Source organism: Mytilus californianus, unplaced genomic scaffold (assembly GCF_021869535.1).
Source record: "Mytilus californianus isolate M0D057914Y unplaced genomic scaffold, xbMytCali1.0.p SCAF_11, whole genome shotgun sequence".
Classification (NCBI taxonomy): domain Eukaryota; kingdom Metazoa; phylum Mollusca; class Bivalvia; order Mytilida; family Mytilidae; genus Mytilus; species Mytilus californianus.
The window spans coordinates 55332087-55348021 of NW_026262593.1; the positions used below are offsets into that span (position 1 = coordinate 55332087).

Genomic DNA, 15935 nt, shown 5'->3' on the forward strand with positions numbered 1-15935 from the left:
CTATAATTCACTCAACACCAGAACTGGTGAAATTTAAGTGAATCACATTGTGTGTATTATACATTTACATTTCGATAGGGTGACATACATCTTTGTTTACTCAACTGATACTACATGTAAATAACTAAATCACCAGCAATCACCCTGTTTCGCTATAATTCACTCAACACCAGAATTGATGAATTTTAAGTGAATCAAATTGTGTGTATTGTACATTTACATTTCTACTCAGGCTAAGACAGAGTGTCCTGTATCTTTGTATAATCATCAGATATACATTTCAAATGACCTAAAAATTCACATGCAATCACCCTGTTTCACTATTATTCACTCAACACCAGAACGGGTGAATATTAGCTGAATCACCTAGTATGTACGGTACGTATATAGGAAAGACAGCAACCTACAGAACAATTAAAAACCCGAAGACATCTTTCACGTCTTTGTTTTTCAATTTGATGAAGGAAAATGATAAATATGACATTTAAGAACATCCATTTTGTAGTTAAAAAGAGACAATCAGTTTTTTTTATGCCATTATAGGAACTTATTCAAAAAGCCATAGATAATAGCTTAAAAGCAAGACAAGCTTGGGACAGAACTCCACTGGAAGCAAGATGCAACATTTTCCTCAAAGCAGCTGATCTGATGAGTAAAGAATATAGAATGGATCTAATGGCTACAACAATGATGGGCCAGGTAACTAAAAATTCTCTGCAGTTCTAAAAAATTCACGACAGATATTTTTAGTGTAAACAGTTTTTCATAGAAATTTACATTTTAATGAAATCTAGTTAAATAGAAATAATGTAAAATGAAGTTTGCTATATTTTATGAAGAAGACAGCTCTGTGAAATATTTACCACGTTTAGAGTATCGTTAATTGGGATATTTTGATTTATTTGGTGCTGAACATGAAAGTGTTAAAATTAAACAAACCAAATAAAGCATTGACCTCAAACATTCGCGATAATCATGATAAAATATGATATAATATCATGATTTCATTTGATAAAAAATAAGGACAATCATAGTTATTTGATTAATTAAATCAATACATCAAAGTACCAATGTTGAACACATCAAAATATGACTGCTACATTTTTGTAAAAACCGCCAAAATAATTTTACATCAAAATAAATGGAATTATGGTATTTATAAAAATTTTCTTGAACGTGATGTATATTAACTTTCTGAAATCACAAAAAAAAATAATCAAGTAGGTGACAGGGACATTAAGTGTTACCCTTGAAGTCCGTCTTCGGCCCCATTTTTGTTTGTTTGAAGCTTGAGGAGAAAGGGGGGAGGGGCATTCATGTCCTCAGAGACACATTCTTTTGTTGTTATGCATTCACATTAGGCGATGATGGCATTAAGTCTTACCCTTGACCGTCTGTATTTCCTTCCGTCCGTCCAATTTTCATTTGAAATTTGAGCGGGGGGAATTCATGTCATCATACACATTCTTATATTTTTAAATATTGTTTTTATTTCAGGCAAAGAATATTGTTCAAGCTGAAATTGATGCAGTCTGTGAATTGATTGATTTCCTTAGATTTAATGTACAATATGCACTGGTAAGATCTCATACATGAAGATAGAGAAATACTAGGCCTAACAAATAAATATTTGAGTTTCAGAAAACCCTAACTATGCTAATTATACGACCGCAAAAATTGAAAATTTTTTGGTCGTATATTGGTATGACGTTGGCGTCGTCGTCGTCGTCGGCGTCGTCGTCTGGCGTCGTCCGGCGTCGTCCGAAGACACATTGGTTTTCGCACTCTAACTTTAGTTCAAGTGAATGGATCTCCATGAAATTTTACCATAAGGTTCAATACCACGAAAGGAAGGTTGGGATTGATTTTGGGGGTTATGGTACCAACAGTTAAGGAATTAGGGGCCAAAAAGGGGCCAAAAATAAGCATTTTTGTAACTTCCAGACAATAACTTGTGTGTAAGTGTATGGATCTCTCTGACATTGTACCACAAGGTTCCATATCACAAAGGGAAGGCTGTAATTGATTTTGGGGGTAATTGTCTCAAAATTTTAGGAATTAGGGGCCAAAAAAGGGGCAAAAAACAAGCATTTTTCTAGTTTCATGACAATAACTTGTGTGTAAGTGTTTGGATATTTCTGAAATTGTACTACAAGGTTCCATATCACAAAGGGAAAGCTGGAATTGAGTTTGTGGGTAATTGCCCGTAACGTTTAGGAATAGGGGGCCAAAAAGGGGCCAAAAATAAGCATTTTTCTAGTTTCCAGACAATAACTTGTGTTCAAGTGTATGGATCTCTCTGAAATTGTACTGCAAGGTACCATACCACAATGGGAAGGCTGGGATTGAGTTTGGGGGTGATGAATCACAAGGGGGTTCAAAAAATTTGGGGGGGGATTTTTTTTTTTTCTTTTTTTTTCTTTTTTTCCTTTTTTTTTTTCTTTTAATATTTTCCATTTTAAGTTGGTTATTTCTGATTAATATTTAAAAGCAAATAATAATGATATGGTAGGAGATACACACCAAACAGGATGTGTAAATTATTCTATAATAAGTATTGTGCAATAGCAAGAAATTTTCAATTGCACAGTATTGCACAATTGCAAGAAATCTTCAATTGCACAGTATTGCGCAATAGCAAGAAATCTTCAATTGCACAGTATTGCGCAATAGCAAGAAATATCCAATAGCACAATATTGCGCAATAGCAAGAAATTGTCAATTGTACAGTATTGCACAATAGCAAGAAATATTCAATTGCACAGTATTGTGCAAAAGAAGATACTTCGTATAAATTGCTTATTTCTTGATCAATTTCAATGGGGTTTTATTCTTGAATTCTTGGGGTTCTTTAATATGCTGAATCAAACCAAGTATTAAGTTTTTGGATTTTGGGCCCCGTTTTTAAATTGGTCCACATTGAGGTCAAAAGGGTCCAAAATTTAACTTTGTTTGATTTCATCAAAAATTGAACTATTGGGGTTCTTTGATATGCCGAATCTAACCGTGTATTTAGATTCTTAATTTTTGGTTCCGTTTTCAAATTGGTCTACATTAAGGTCAAAAGGGTCCAAAATTAAACTTAGTTTGATTTTAACAAAAATTGAAATTTTAGGGTTCTTTGATATGCTGCATCTAAACATGTATTTAGATTTTTGATTATGGGCCCAGTTTTCAAGTTGGTCCAAATCGGGGTCCAAAATTAAACTTTGTTTGATTTCAACAAAAATTGAATATATGGGGTTCTTTGATATGCTGAATCTAACCATGTATTTAGATTTTTGATTTTTGGGCCCCATTATCAACTTTGTCCACATTGAGGTCAAAAGGGTCCAAAATTAAACTTTGTTTGATTTCATCAAAAATTGAATTCTTGGGGTTCTTTGATATGCTGAATCTAACCATGTATTTAGATTTTTTATTTGTGGACCCGCTATCAAATTGGTTCATATTGAGGTCAAAAGGGTCCAAAATTAAACTTTGTTTGATTTCATCAAAAATTGAATTATTGGGGTTCTTTGATATGCTGAATCTAAACATGTGTTTAGATTTTTGATTATGGGCCCAGTTTTCAAGTTGGGGTCCAAAATTAAACTTTGTTTGATTTCAACAAAAATTGAATATATGGGGTTCTTTGATATGCTGAATCTAAACATGTATTTAGATTTTAGATTTTTGGCCCAGTTTTCAAGTTGGTCCAAATTGGGGTCCAAAATTAAACTTTGTTTGATTTCAACAAAAATTGAATATATGGGGTTCTTTGATATGCTGAATCTTACCATGTATTTAGATTTTTTATTTGTGGGCCCGCTATCAAATTGGTTCATATTGAGGTCAAAAGGGTCCAAAATTAAACTTTGTTTGATTTCATCAAAAATTTAATTATTGGGGTTCTTTGATATGCCAAATCTAACCGTGTATTTAGATTTTTAATTTTGGGTCCCGTTTTTTAAATTGGTCTACATTAAGGTCCAAAGGGTCCAAAATTAAACTTAGTTTGATTTTAACAAAAATTGAATTTATGGGGTTCTTTGATATGCTGAATCTAAACATGTGTTTAGATTTTTGATTATGGGACCAGTTTTCAAGTTGGTCCAAGTTGGGGTCCAAAATTAAACTTTGTTTGATTTCAACAAAAATTGAATATATGGGGTTCTTTGATATGCTGAATCTAAACATGTATTTAGATTTTAGATTTTTGGCCCAGTTTTCAAGTTGGTCCAAATTGGGGTCCAAAATTAAACTTTGTTTGATTTAAAAAAAAATTGAATATATGGGGTTCTTTGATATGCTGAATCTTACCATGTATTTAGATTTTTTATTTTGTGGGCCCGCTATCAAATTGGTTCATATTGAGGTCAAAAGGGTCCAAAATTAAACTTTGTTTGATTTCATCAAAAATTGAATTATTGGGGTTCTTTGATATGCCAAATCTAACCGTGTTTTTAGATTTTTAATTTTGGGTTCCGTTTTTTAAATTGGTCTACATTAAGGTCCAAAGGGTCCAAAATTAAACTTAGTTTGATTTTAACAAAAATTGAAAACTTGGGGTACTTTGATATGCTGAATCTAAACATGTGTTTAGATTTTTGATTATGGGACCAGTTTTCAAGTTGGTCCAAGTTGGGGTCCAAAATTAAACTTTGTTTGATTTCAACAAAATTTGAATATATGGGGTTCTTTGATATGCTGAATCTAACCATGTATTTTGATTTTGGGCATTGGACCATAATAGGTAAATTAAAAAAATTGAAGTTCTTAGACCACATTCTTTCTGTGTCAGAAACCTATGCTGTGTCAAATATTTAATCACAATCCAAATTCAGAGCTGTATCAAGCTTGAATGTTGTGTCCATACTTGCCCCAACTGTTCAGGGTTCGACCTCTGCGGTCGTATCAAGCTGCGCCCAGCGAAGCATTTTATTTTTAGTTCCTACCATAAGGATACTTTTTTCCCACTTTTTCACCAAGCACCATCCTTTGAATTGTTTTACAATTGTCTTTTTGGGGCCTTTTATAGCTTGCTATGTGGTATGGGGTTTGCCTATTGTTGAAGGCCATACAATGTGTTTCTACCACTGTTGAAAAAGTGCATGTTGCTTCGGAGAAAGTGCAAAGAAAGGACAGAGTGTTTTTAGTTATTTGGAGACAATTTAGCATTGATGTCAGATCTTTGATAGTTTGTGTTTAATGTATGCACAACTTTTTAGACTGAAGACAATTTACACAAAAATGATTTAGAACTTGACAATTTGTATAGTACCTGTTTATTGTTGAAGACTGAGTGTTGCTCTCTTGATGTCTTTTGGTTATTATTGGCTAGGTTGAACGAAGACACAGTCCAGAATCAGCTTATTGTATGGTGATGTCTGGTGGCCTGGGGAAAAGTGGATGCCTTATTTGTGTAATCCCCTCCTCCTATTTTCAATCCAGATCGCTGAAACTTCACAAAAAGATTGCACACATGTTGAAGTGGTGCACCTGTGATTATGGAATTGTTTAAGGAATTTTTCCCCATTTATCTAGACTTGGGAACAGAGGGATGTTTCAGCAAACATTTTCAGCTCACCTGACCCAAAGGGTCAAGTGAGCTTTTCTTATTACTTGGCATCCGACGTCCGTTGTCGTCCGTTAACTTTTACAAAAATCTCCTCTGAAACTACTGGGCCAAATTGAACCAATCTTGGCCTTAATCATCTTTAGGATATCTAGTTTAAAAATTGTATCCGATCTCTTTTGTTAATTTTACATAATGAAAAAATTACAATTTTTTGATTTGTTAGCAATTCTGAGTACAGTTAAATAGGGTCATTATACACAAAGATGAACTACTTTTTTGAAGCCTGATGCACTTACATATTATTCCCTATAGCTAGGATCCTATAAATGATAGAACAAAATCATCAGAGCTATTCCATTAAAATGTAAGTGGGAGGGTAGGAAGGGACTTTCAAAATATATCCCTACAACCAAGAACCATTTTTTAGATAATTTTGCATAATGGTAATAGACGCATACTGAAAAAAGTCCCATGACCCACATTCAATAATTAAACTTCCCTTCCTACCCTCCATCATACATTTTAATGGAATAGCCCTCACAGAAAAGGTTTTCAAGTAAATGTGCATGAGACAACATTAAAAAACAGTTAAGATGCAACTTTATGCTGTTCTGTAAATTTGAGAGATTTTTGCATACATATTTTCTTGCAGTTGTTAGACATGTTGACCATGAACAATGGACAGATATGTGAGTTTAATTATTACGATTTCAAGAAATGCTGCATTCCACAAACATTTATAAATTTAAAATGCTAGTTCTTGTTTTTGCAAAACCTATCCATTTGCAATTTTAGTGATTATAAATACATCACAAATACAGTATATTCTTTATTAAATAGTCAGAGCTTAGACATAAATAAGTCTAATTTTAGCTTTTGACTTGTAGAGGTCTTAATTTGCATGTTTCATGGGTTTTCTCCCTTTATTTCAAAACAAAAGACTCCATCCAACAAGTTAATTAATGTTAAGCAAAAATTGAAATAGGTTTTGTTAAGGGAGATGTTGGTATGCACCAATAATATGTTTGTGACACTTCTTTTCAAGATACATATAATTATTTGCACCATATGTATTTGGTATACAATTGCACAAATTCCTAGATAAAATCTTATCTTTTCCTTTATTCAGGGTTTACACTGGAGAAGTTAAATTTTTTAGAAATAGCACATTTTAAAAGTTTGTAGATAAAACATAAAACTATTTATTTTATGTGACACAACTAGAACAAAGACTTAAATTTGTAGCTATATGCATACACACAAACATAATCTCTTCCAGCTTAGTACCCATATCTAATTCTTCAGAAATTTTTCAATGGCAAATGTTTCTTAAAATGTCTGCTGGCAGCTTCATACAGCTGTATTTAAACTGACAAAAGGTTCAATAATTTACTAAGGACTGATACAAGTAACAGTTCAACGTCAATAATTTCATAGATATACAAACATATAATTTGGTGCTAATGATTTAGGTATTCTGGCACAATTGATACATTTGAAAAATAATATTTGGCACAATTGATATATCTTAAGAATAGTAATTGCCACAAAAGGACTGCAGCCTTGAAAATACAAAGGCAATCTAGACAAACAGTTTTATCGGTCATCCTTTTGTTACCTGTCCCATCATTAGCTTGGCCAGTCATAACTATAGTTACATGTCTCATGATTTGATTGGCTAGTAATACCGTAAATGTATTGTTACATGTCCCATGATTTTGATTGGCTAGTTTTGATTTTCATTTGTAGAGTTTACAAACACAACAGCCACTCAGTCCATCTGCAAAAGAGACATTAAATTCTCAGAACCTAAGAGGTATGGAGGTAAGAAAATTATTTTTCAGATCTATGTAGTTTTCTTTGTAAGGCTAATTCTAATTGGATAACGTCAAATCTTTAGGGGGTAAAACAAACAATTTACTATTGGAACATATAACAGACCAAGAATAAGTTCCATTAGTTTTCAAAAGTGTGGCTTTGTATCATATTATTAGAGATAATATTCACAAACTCAATCTTACTTGTTTTACAATAAAATCGGTTTTCTCGTTGACAGGGATTCTGGGCAGCCATAAGTCCATTTAATTTCACAGCAATTGGTGGCAATCTTTGTCAATCACCAGCAATGATGGTATGTATAAATATAGAATATAGGTAGTTTACATATGACAAATAAAAATATATGTGTGGTTCCAGTTACGTCCTGAAAAAAAATAGCGTTGGTAGGTTGCCCTTTTTTTTAATAAATCGTGTGTTCACAGATTCCGAATCCGGTATTATACATGCCCCAACTGGAAGTTCGCCATTTTCTATATGTTTGGTTGAAAATTAAACAGACATGTTATGTTTTTAGTTAATTATCATGTTGAGAACTTTTTGCATTTTTAGCAGTAGTGGATACCATGTTATAATGGAAATTCTGATGACAGAAGTCTGTGAATTTATTTAATTATTAAAATTCACATTCCTCAAAATGGGATCGTTCAAAATTTATTTTTCAGAAATGGAAAAAAAAGTTCTAGGGTATAAGGGTTTCCACTAGGGTCGGTCGGGTATCTGGAACCAAACATATATTTTGATTAGGCCTTATGACAAATGAAAAATATTGTCTAGGTAAAAACAGTCTAAATATTGGAGTGAAAGATAATAGAATCACACTGAAGTCCAAATGATACAAGAAAAAGTTCATTAACAGGATATCAATCTCCTGCTATATAAACATGATAAAAGGAGATGATTATCACTTACTTCTATAATGCCATTTCAATATCAAAACAGATCTATAAATTTAGTCCTTCAAAAACAACCTTAAAGTTTGGAAATAAAAGGAGGTGTGTTATGAATGCCAATGAGACAGCTCTCCACCAGAGACCAAATGATATAGAAGTTAGCAACTATAGGTCAATTTATGGCCTTCAACAATGAGCAAAACCAATACTGCATAGCAAGTTATAAATGGCCCAGAAATAAAAAATGTAAAACTATTCAAGCAAGAAAACCAACGTACTTGTTTAGTGTCAAATACTCTAATATATTTTATGTGGGTACCAATTTTCATGGATAGAGGAAAAATTTTATTTTCGTGGATATTTGATTTCGTGATGCTGCCAAAGTTTGCATATCAGCCTATAGAAAATGTGTTCTTCATTGACATTTAAATATGACCAAAACAACAGACTAAATCAACCACCAACACTCGACTCCTCTGAAAGAAACAGAGGTTCACTTATACCCACAAAATCAACAAAAAATGGTATCCCACGAATAATTATGAATCCACGGCAGTTTAATGTTGAACTTCTTATGAGTATTAAACAAGATTCTTAATTTTCTTTCAGGGAAATGTTACTGTATGGAAGCCCTCAGATACAGCCATGCTGTCTAATTACTTAGTTTACAAAATATACCGTGAGGCTGGTCTTCCACCAGGTGTCATTAATTTTGTACCAGCAGACGGACCAGTCTTTGGCGATACAGTCACAGCTTCCAAACATCTAGCAGGAATCAATTTTACTGGCAGTGTTAGGTACCTTTTCTTTAGGCTGAAGTATTTTCATGGCCTATTTTTATACGACCGCAAAAATTAAAAATTTTTTGGTCGTATATTGGTATGACGTTGGCGTCGTCGTCGTCGTCGTCGTTGTCGTCGTCGTCTGGCGTCGTCCGAAGACACATTGGTTTTCGCACTCTAACTTTAGTTTAAGTGAATGGATCTCCATGAAATTTTACCATAAGGTTCTATACCACGAAAGGAAGGTTGGGATTGATTTTGGGGGTTATGGTACCAACAGTTAAGGAATTAGGGGCCAAAAAGGGGCCAAAAATAAGCATTTTTGTAACTTCCAGACAATAACTTGTGTGTAAGTGTATGGATCTCTCTGACATTGTACCACAAGGTTCCATATCACAAAGGGAAGGCTGTTATTGATTTTGGGGGTAATTGCATCAAAATTTTAGGAATTAGGGGCCACAAAAGGGGCAAAAAACAAGCATTTTTCTAGTTTCATGACAATAACTTGTGTGTAAGTGTTTGGATATTTCTGAAATTGTACTACAAGGTTCCATATCACAAAGGGAAAGCTGGAATTGAGTTTGGGGGTAATTGCCCGAAACGTTTAGGAATTGGGGGCCAAAAAGGGGCCAAAAATAAGCATTTTTCTAGTTTCCAAACAATAACTTGTGTTCAAGTGTATGGATCTCTCTGAAATTGTACTGCAAGGTACCATACCACAAAGGGAAGGCTGGGATTGAGTTTGGGGGTGATGAATCATAAGGGGGTTCAAAAAATTTTTGAGGGGGGGGATTTTTTTTTTTTTTTTTTTTTTTTTCTTTTTTTCCTTTTTTTTTCTTTTAAAATTTTCCATTTTAAGTTGGTTATTTCTGATTTATATTTAAAAGCAAATAATAATGATATGGTAGGAGATACACACCAAACAGAATGTGTAAATTATTATATAATAAGTATTGTGCAATAGCAAGAAATTTTCAATTGCACAGTATTGCACAATAGCAAGAAATGTTCAATTGCACAGTATTGCACAATAGCAAGAAATCTCCAATTGCACAGTATTGCGCAATAGCAAGAAATATCCAATAGCACAATATTGCGCAATAGCAAGAAATTGTCAATTGTACAGTATTGCGCAATAGCAAGAAATATTCAATTGCACAGTATTGTGCAAAAGAAGATACTTCGTATAAATTGCTTATTTCTTGATCAATTTCAATAGGGTTTTATTCTTGAATTCTTGGGGTTCTTTAATATGCAGAATCTAACCGTGTATTAAGTTTTTGGATTTTGGGCCCCGTTTTTAAATTGGTCCACATTGAGGTCCAAAGGGTCCAAAATTTAACTTTGTTTGATTTCATCAGAAATTGAATTATTGGGGTTCTTTGATATGCCGAATCTAACCGTGTATTTAGATTCTTAATTTTTGGTTCCGTTTTCAAATTGGTCTACATTAAGGTCCAAAGGGTCCAAAATTAAACTTTGTTTGATTTTAACAAAAATTGAATTCTTAGGGTTCTCTGATATGCTGAATCTAAACATGTATTTAGATTTTTGATTATGGGCCCAGTTTTCAAGTTGGTCCAAATCGGGGTCCAAAATTAAACTTTGTTTGATTTCAACAAAAATTGAATATATGGGGTTCTTTGATATGCTGAATCTAACCATGTATTTAGATTTTTGATTATGGGCCCAGTTTTCAAGTTGGTCCAAATCGGGGTCCAAAATTAAACTTTGTTTGATTTCAATAAAAATTGAATATATGGGGTTCTTTGATATGCTGAATCTAACCATGTATTTAGATTTTTGATTTTTGGGCCCTGTTATCAACTTTGTCCACATTGAGGTCAAAAGGGTCCAAAATTAAACTTTGTTTGATTTCAACAAAAATTGAATATATGGGGTTCTTTGATATGCTGAATCTAACCATGTATTTAGAGTTTTGATTATGGGCCCAGTTTTCAAGTTGGTCCAAATCGGGGTCCAAAATTAAACTTTGTTTGATTTCAACAAAAATTGAATATATGGGGTTCTTTGATATGCTGAATCTTACCATGTATTTAGATTTTTGATTATGGGCCCAGTTTTCAAGTTGGTCCAAATCGGGGTCCAAAATTAAACTTTGTTTGATTTCAACAAAAATTGAATATATGGGGTTCTTTGATATGCTGAATCTAACCATGTATTTAGATTTTTGATTATGGGCCCAGTTTTCAAGTTGATCCAAATCGGGGTCCAAAATTAAACTTTGTTTGATTTCAACAAAAATTGAATATATGGGGTTCTTTGATATGCTGAATCTAACCATGTATTTAGATTTTTGATTATGGGCCCAGTTTTCAAGTTGGTCCACATTGAGGTCAAAAGGGTCCAAAATTAAACTTTGTTTGATTTCAACAAAAATTGAATATATGGGGTTCTTTGATATGCTGAATCTAACCATGTATTTAGATTTTTGATTATGGGCCCAGTTTTCAAGTTGGTCCAAATCGGGGTCCAAAATTAAACTTTGTTTGATTTCAACAAAAATTGAATATATGGGGTTCTTTGATATGCTGAATCTAACCATGTATTTAGATTTTTGATTATGGGCCCAGTTTTCAAGTTGGTCCAAATCGGGGTCCAAAATTAAACTTTGTTTGATTTCAACAGAAATTGAATTATTGGGGTTCTTTGATATGCCGAATCTAACCGTGTATTTAGATTCTTAATTTTTGGTTCCGTTTTCAAATTGGTCTACATTAAGGTCCAAAGGGTCCAAAATTAAACTTTGTTTGATTTTAACAAAAATTGAATTCTTAGGGTTCTTTGAATGCTGAATCTAAACATGTATTTAGATTTTTTATTATGGGCCCAGTTTTCAAGTTGGTCCAAATCGGGGTCCAAAATTAAACTTTGCTTGATTTCAACAAAAATTGAATATATGGGGTTCTTTGATATGCTGAATCTAACCATGTATTTAGATTTTTGATTTTTGGGCCCTGTTATCAACTTTGTCCACATTGAGGTCAAAAGGGTCCAAAATTAAACTTTGTTTGATTTCATCAAAAATTGAATTCTTGGGGGTTCATTAATATGCTGAATCTAACCATGTATTTAGATTTTGGATATTGGACCATAATAGGTGAATGTCCAATTTAAAATTTTTAAGTTCTTAGACCACATTCATTCTGTGTCAGAAACATATGCTGTGTCAAATATTTAATCACAATCCAAATTCAGAGCTGTATCAAGCTTGAATGTTGTGTCCATACTTGCCCCAACTGTTCAGGGTTCAACCTCTGCGGTCGTATCAAGCTGCGCCCTGCGGAGCATTTTATTACTTTTTATAGGGGAACTTGGCGATTTTGATAGTTTTTCTCTTAATATGCTCAGCTTATAATAATAATAAGATTTATTATGATTGCCAATGAGAAATCTCTCCACTAGAGATCTAGACCAAATGAAGTAGAAGTAAGCAACTACAGGTCACTGTATAACCTTCATGAATGAGCCTTAGCACCTTAACTCAGAGACATAAACCTAACCCTAAACCTGATCCTTACTGAAAACAAATCATCACCTTTTTAAGATCCTTACAATTTGACAGAAACCAGCTAACTGTCCCCATTATTGTTCATTTATTCTACTGGGTATATTTCAATCCTCTGGTCTTCTTGTCTATTGGTAAAACAAGTATTTGGTCATGCTTTTCTTAAAAATTACTGAACAGAATGATATCATATTTGGTCAGCAGCTTGAAAGTGTTGAGTTGTAACATCACAGTTATTTTATTGTTTTGAATTGTGTAACATTTTGTCACTACTAGTTTACCATACTGTATGGGGTTTGCACATTGTTGATAGCCCTATTATAACCTACATTTGTTTACATCTTTATCCTTTGCTCTTTGATGGATAGTTGTCTTATTGGCAATCATACCACAAATTCTTAATTTTTCACCAATATACCACAACTTTTGTATTATTTTGATTTATAATCATGAATGTTTGTAAGTTTTCAATGTTCATATCAAATAATTGATAGGCTGTTGACGCGATAAAGACTATTGTACCATTGCTGTATAAGGCCAACACGAATCAGTTAAGGATGTTTTCTGCTCTTGTTTTTGACTTTTTGTCAGATATTCAGAATCCTCTGGTTTTATCCATTTGGAGCCATTAAAAATTTTGCCTGCTAACCCCTAATTTTCTTTTCATATTTTTATAACATTTAGTTAAGTAAGCCATTTTGAAAATCTTATAAAATCCATGTTATTTTTTCATAGTTTTTGATAGATAAAAGGTGCCAATCGTAAATGTATAGAAAAATCTAGAAGCATTTCCCAACCAATTTTCAATGGTTTATATCTCAAAAACAAATACTTAAGGTGTAATACAACCAAATCATAGTATGTCACCTCTAGTTGCATACAGAAAAGGGTCGAAAACAAATATTCCCTTAAATTTGACAGTTGTAGGAAATTAATCCGACATTTCCTTACAGCAATAAATTTCTGATTCTTAAACTTATATCTTGGGTGGTTCAAAGCACCATTCTTTTTTTATTTGGTTTGTCTATAGAATATTTGGAAACTTGAAGAGACATGATTACTAAAGCTTGTAAACAGGAAGAAAGGGAGTGCAAATTTGATTGGTTTACTCCTCGTGAGGGTTTTTACCTTATATGGAGTGAAATGTTATGTGAAATTTTCACTGTAGTACTGAACAGGATAAAACTTTACTCATGACAAGTAGTTCTTTATTTGAAATAAAGATAAATTCTGCATAATTTTTTGAAAAATGCCAATTTAACAAAGACTTAGAGGGAAAAACAATGGTGGTATTACTTCCAAAGTCTTTCGTTTTTTTTTCTTTTGTTTTAGTTCAATTATATACTATGAAATTTTTTTAAAAAGCTTGTTATTTTAAAACAGAGCAGCAAACATCCTAAATTAATGTGTTATTTTGTTGCTCTTAAGTATGCCATTCAATTTTAAAATACCTGTAGCAGACGGCACATCTCCTATGTAAGACTCATGTCTTAACAGTATGTTTTTCTTTACAGAACATTCCAACATCTATGGAAACAAGTAGCAAATAATATAGAAAACTACAGAACATATCCTAGATTAATAGGAGGTAATTATCATACATTTATTTATTTTTAAAGGATGTTCGCTACTCTTGTTTTTGACTTTTTGTCAGATATTCAGAATCCTCTAGTTTTATCCATGTAGTGCCATTAAAAAATGTTGCCTGTTAACTCCTACTTTTCTTTTCATAATTGTATTACATATAGTTTAAAAAGCCATGTTTGAAAATCTTAAAAATTCCTTGTTATTTTTTCATATTTTTTGAAAGAAAAAAGGTGCTAAAAATTAATGTTAAATGTATGAAAAATCTAGAGAGAATAATTTCTGGCCAAATTTTCAATGTATTATATCTCAAAAACAAGATCGCAGACCTATCTTTTTTTTCTGCTTTTTAAGTTCTGTTATTTATATACTATCAATTTATAACAGTCTTTTAAAAAGCTTGTTTTTTTTAAACAGAGGAGCGAACGTCCTTAACATATTTCCATACATTTATATCATTATGGTTAGCTCATGAACTTTTTTGTTAATTATGTATCATATGAATGATCTCCAATTTTGTATGAGTTTTGACCTTGAGTTACATGTATGAGTGATGTCTTTTCTGACCTATCATTACCAATTTTACACAATTTTATTATTGTTTATTTTTTTATTGTCATCATTCTCATGTTGCGATGGAGTTACAATAATTCTCCACTCATTTCTTGATCTTACGCATATCCATACACTAACTGCAAATTTGAAATAGTCCTCAATAAATTCATCTTCTTTGGACTAAAATGAATCTTAACTTGGATGATGAGTTGTCTCATTGGCACTCGTACCACATGTTCTTATTTATACTTAATGTCCCTTCTATGAGATTATCAACATGTGATCCCTCTCTCATATGTAAAAGGGGAGATAATCTTATTTAAGTACTTCAGTGTTGCAATATTATATGAAATAATAGTCTCTGAAAGCATGGGAGAGCCTTTTATGAGTTAACTCACAGTGCTAGTTAATCTTTCTTGTGATTAACTTCATGATTCAATAGAATGACAATGGTGCTGTTATTAACACAGCTACCAATGCCATTACATCGTGATGTCCCTTCTCATTTAATTTGAGATTATCAGCATGTGAACCCTATCTTACATGTAAAAGGGAAGATAATTTTTATGCCCCCGCTGTAGAGGAGGGGGCATTACGTTTTACCCTTGTCCGTCTGTATGTCCTTCCGTATATCCGCATGTCTCGAACTTGGTTTCTGTTCTCTAACTTTAGTTTGCCTTATTCAAATGTTATGAAACTTATACACAATGCTTATTACCACAGACCACAGATCAAGTTTGAATTAGGGTGACGTCACTTTTACCTTTCTAGAGTTATGCCCCTTTACAAATGGAAAAATTGCTGAATTTTTCGTTTCCGTTCTCTAACTTAAGTTTGCCACAACCAAATGTTATGAATCTTATACACAATGCTTTTTCCCACAAAACACATATCAAGTTTGAGTTTTGGTGTCATCACTTTAACCGTTCTAGAGTTATGCCCCTTTACAAATGGAAAAAAATCTGAATTTTTCGTTACCGTTCTCTAACTTAACAACAGAGCTAATGTGCTCTCCTATTATAATTTCCTATATTTGTTTTAATATTCAAAATAAAGTTTGAACAAGGGTTCTACAGTGATCCCAAGTCATTAAGTTTTTGCTTGATACCAAAATTACCCAAACCTTTTAATACTTATTGACAAATTTATAGCTATGCATAGGAACTATTTTGTTTAAAATATGTACTACTTTCTAT

At 32.7% G+C, this 15935-nt stretch overlaps 1 protein-coding gene across 1 annotated transcript in view; it reads left to right on the forward strand.

The window, feature by feature from the left end:
* LOC127720337 (delta-1-pyrroline-5-carboxylate dehydrogenase, mitochondrial-like) overlaps positions 1–15935 on the forward strand; it is a 37346-nt gene that overhangs the window by 6582 nt on the left and 14829 nt on the right. The window contains exons 4-9 of the mRNA XM_052226910.1: positions 544–699; positions 1498–1578; positions 7310–7384; positions 7617–7691; positions 8899–9086; positions 14115–14188. Coding sequence (XP_052082870.1) covers positions 544–699; positions 1498–1578; positions 7310–7384; positions 7617–7691; positions 8899–9086; positions 14115–14188 — 649 coding nt within the window. The remainder of the gene's footprint in view (positions 1–543; positions 700–1497; positions 1579–7309; positions 7385–7616; positions 7692–8898; positions 9087–14114; positions 14189–15935) is intronic.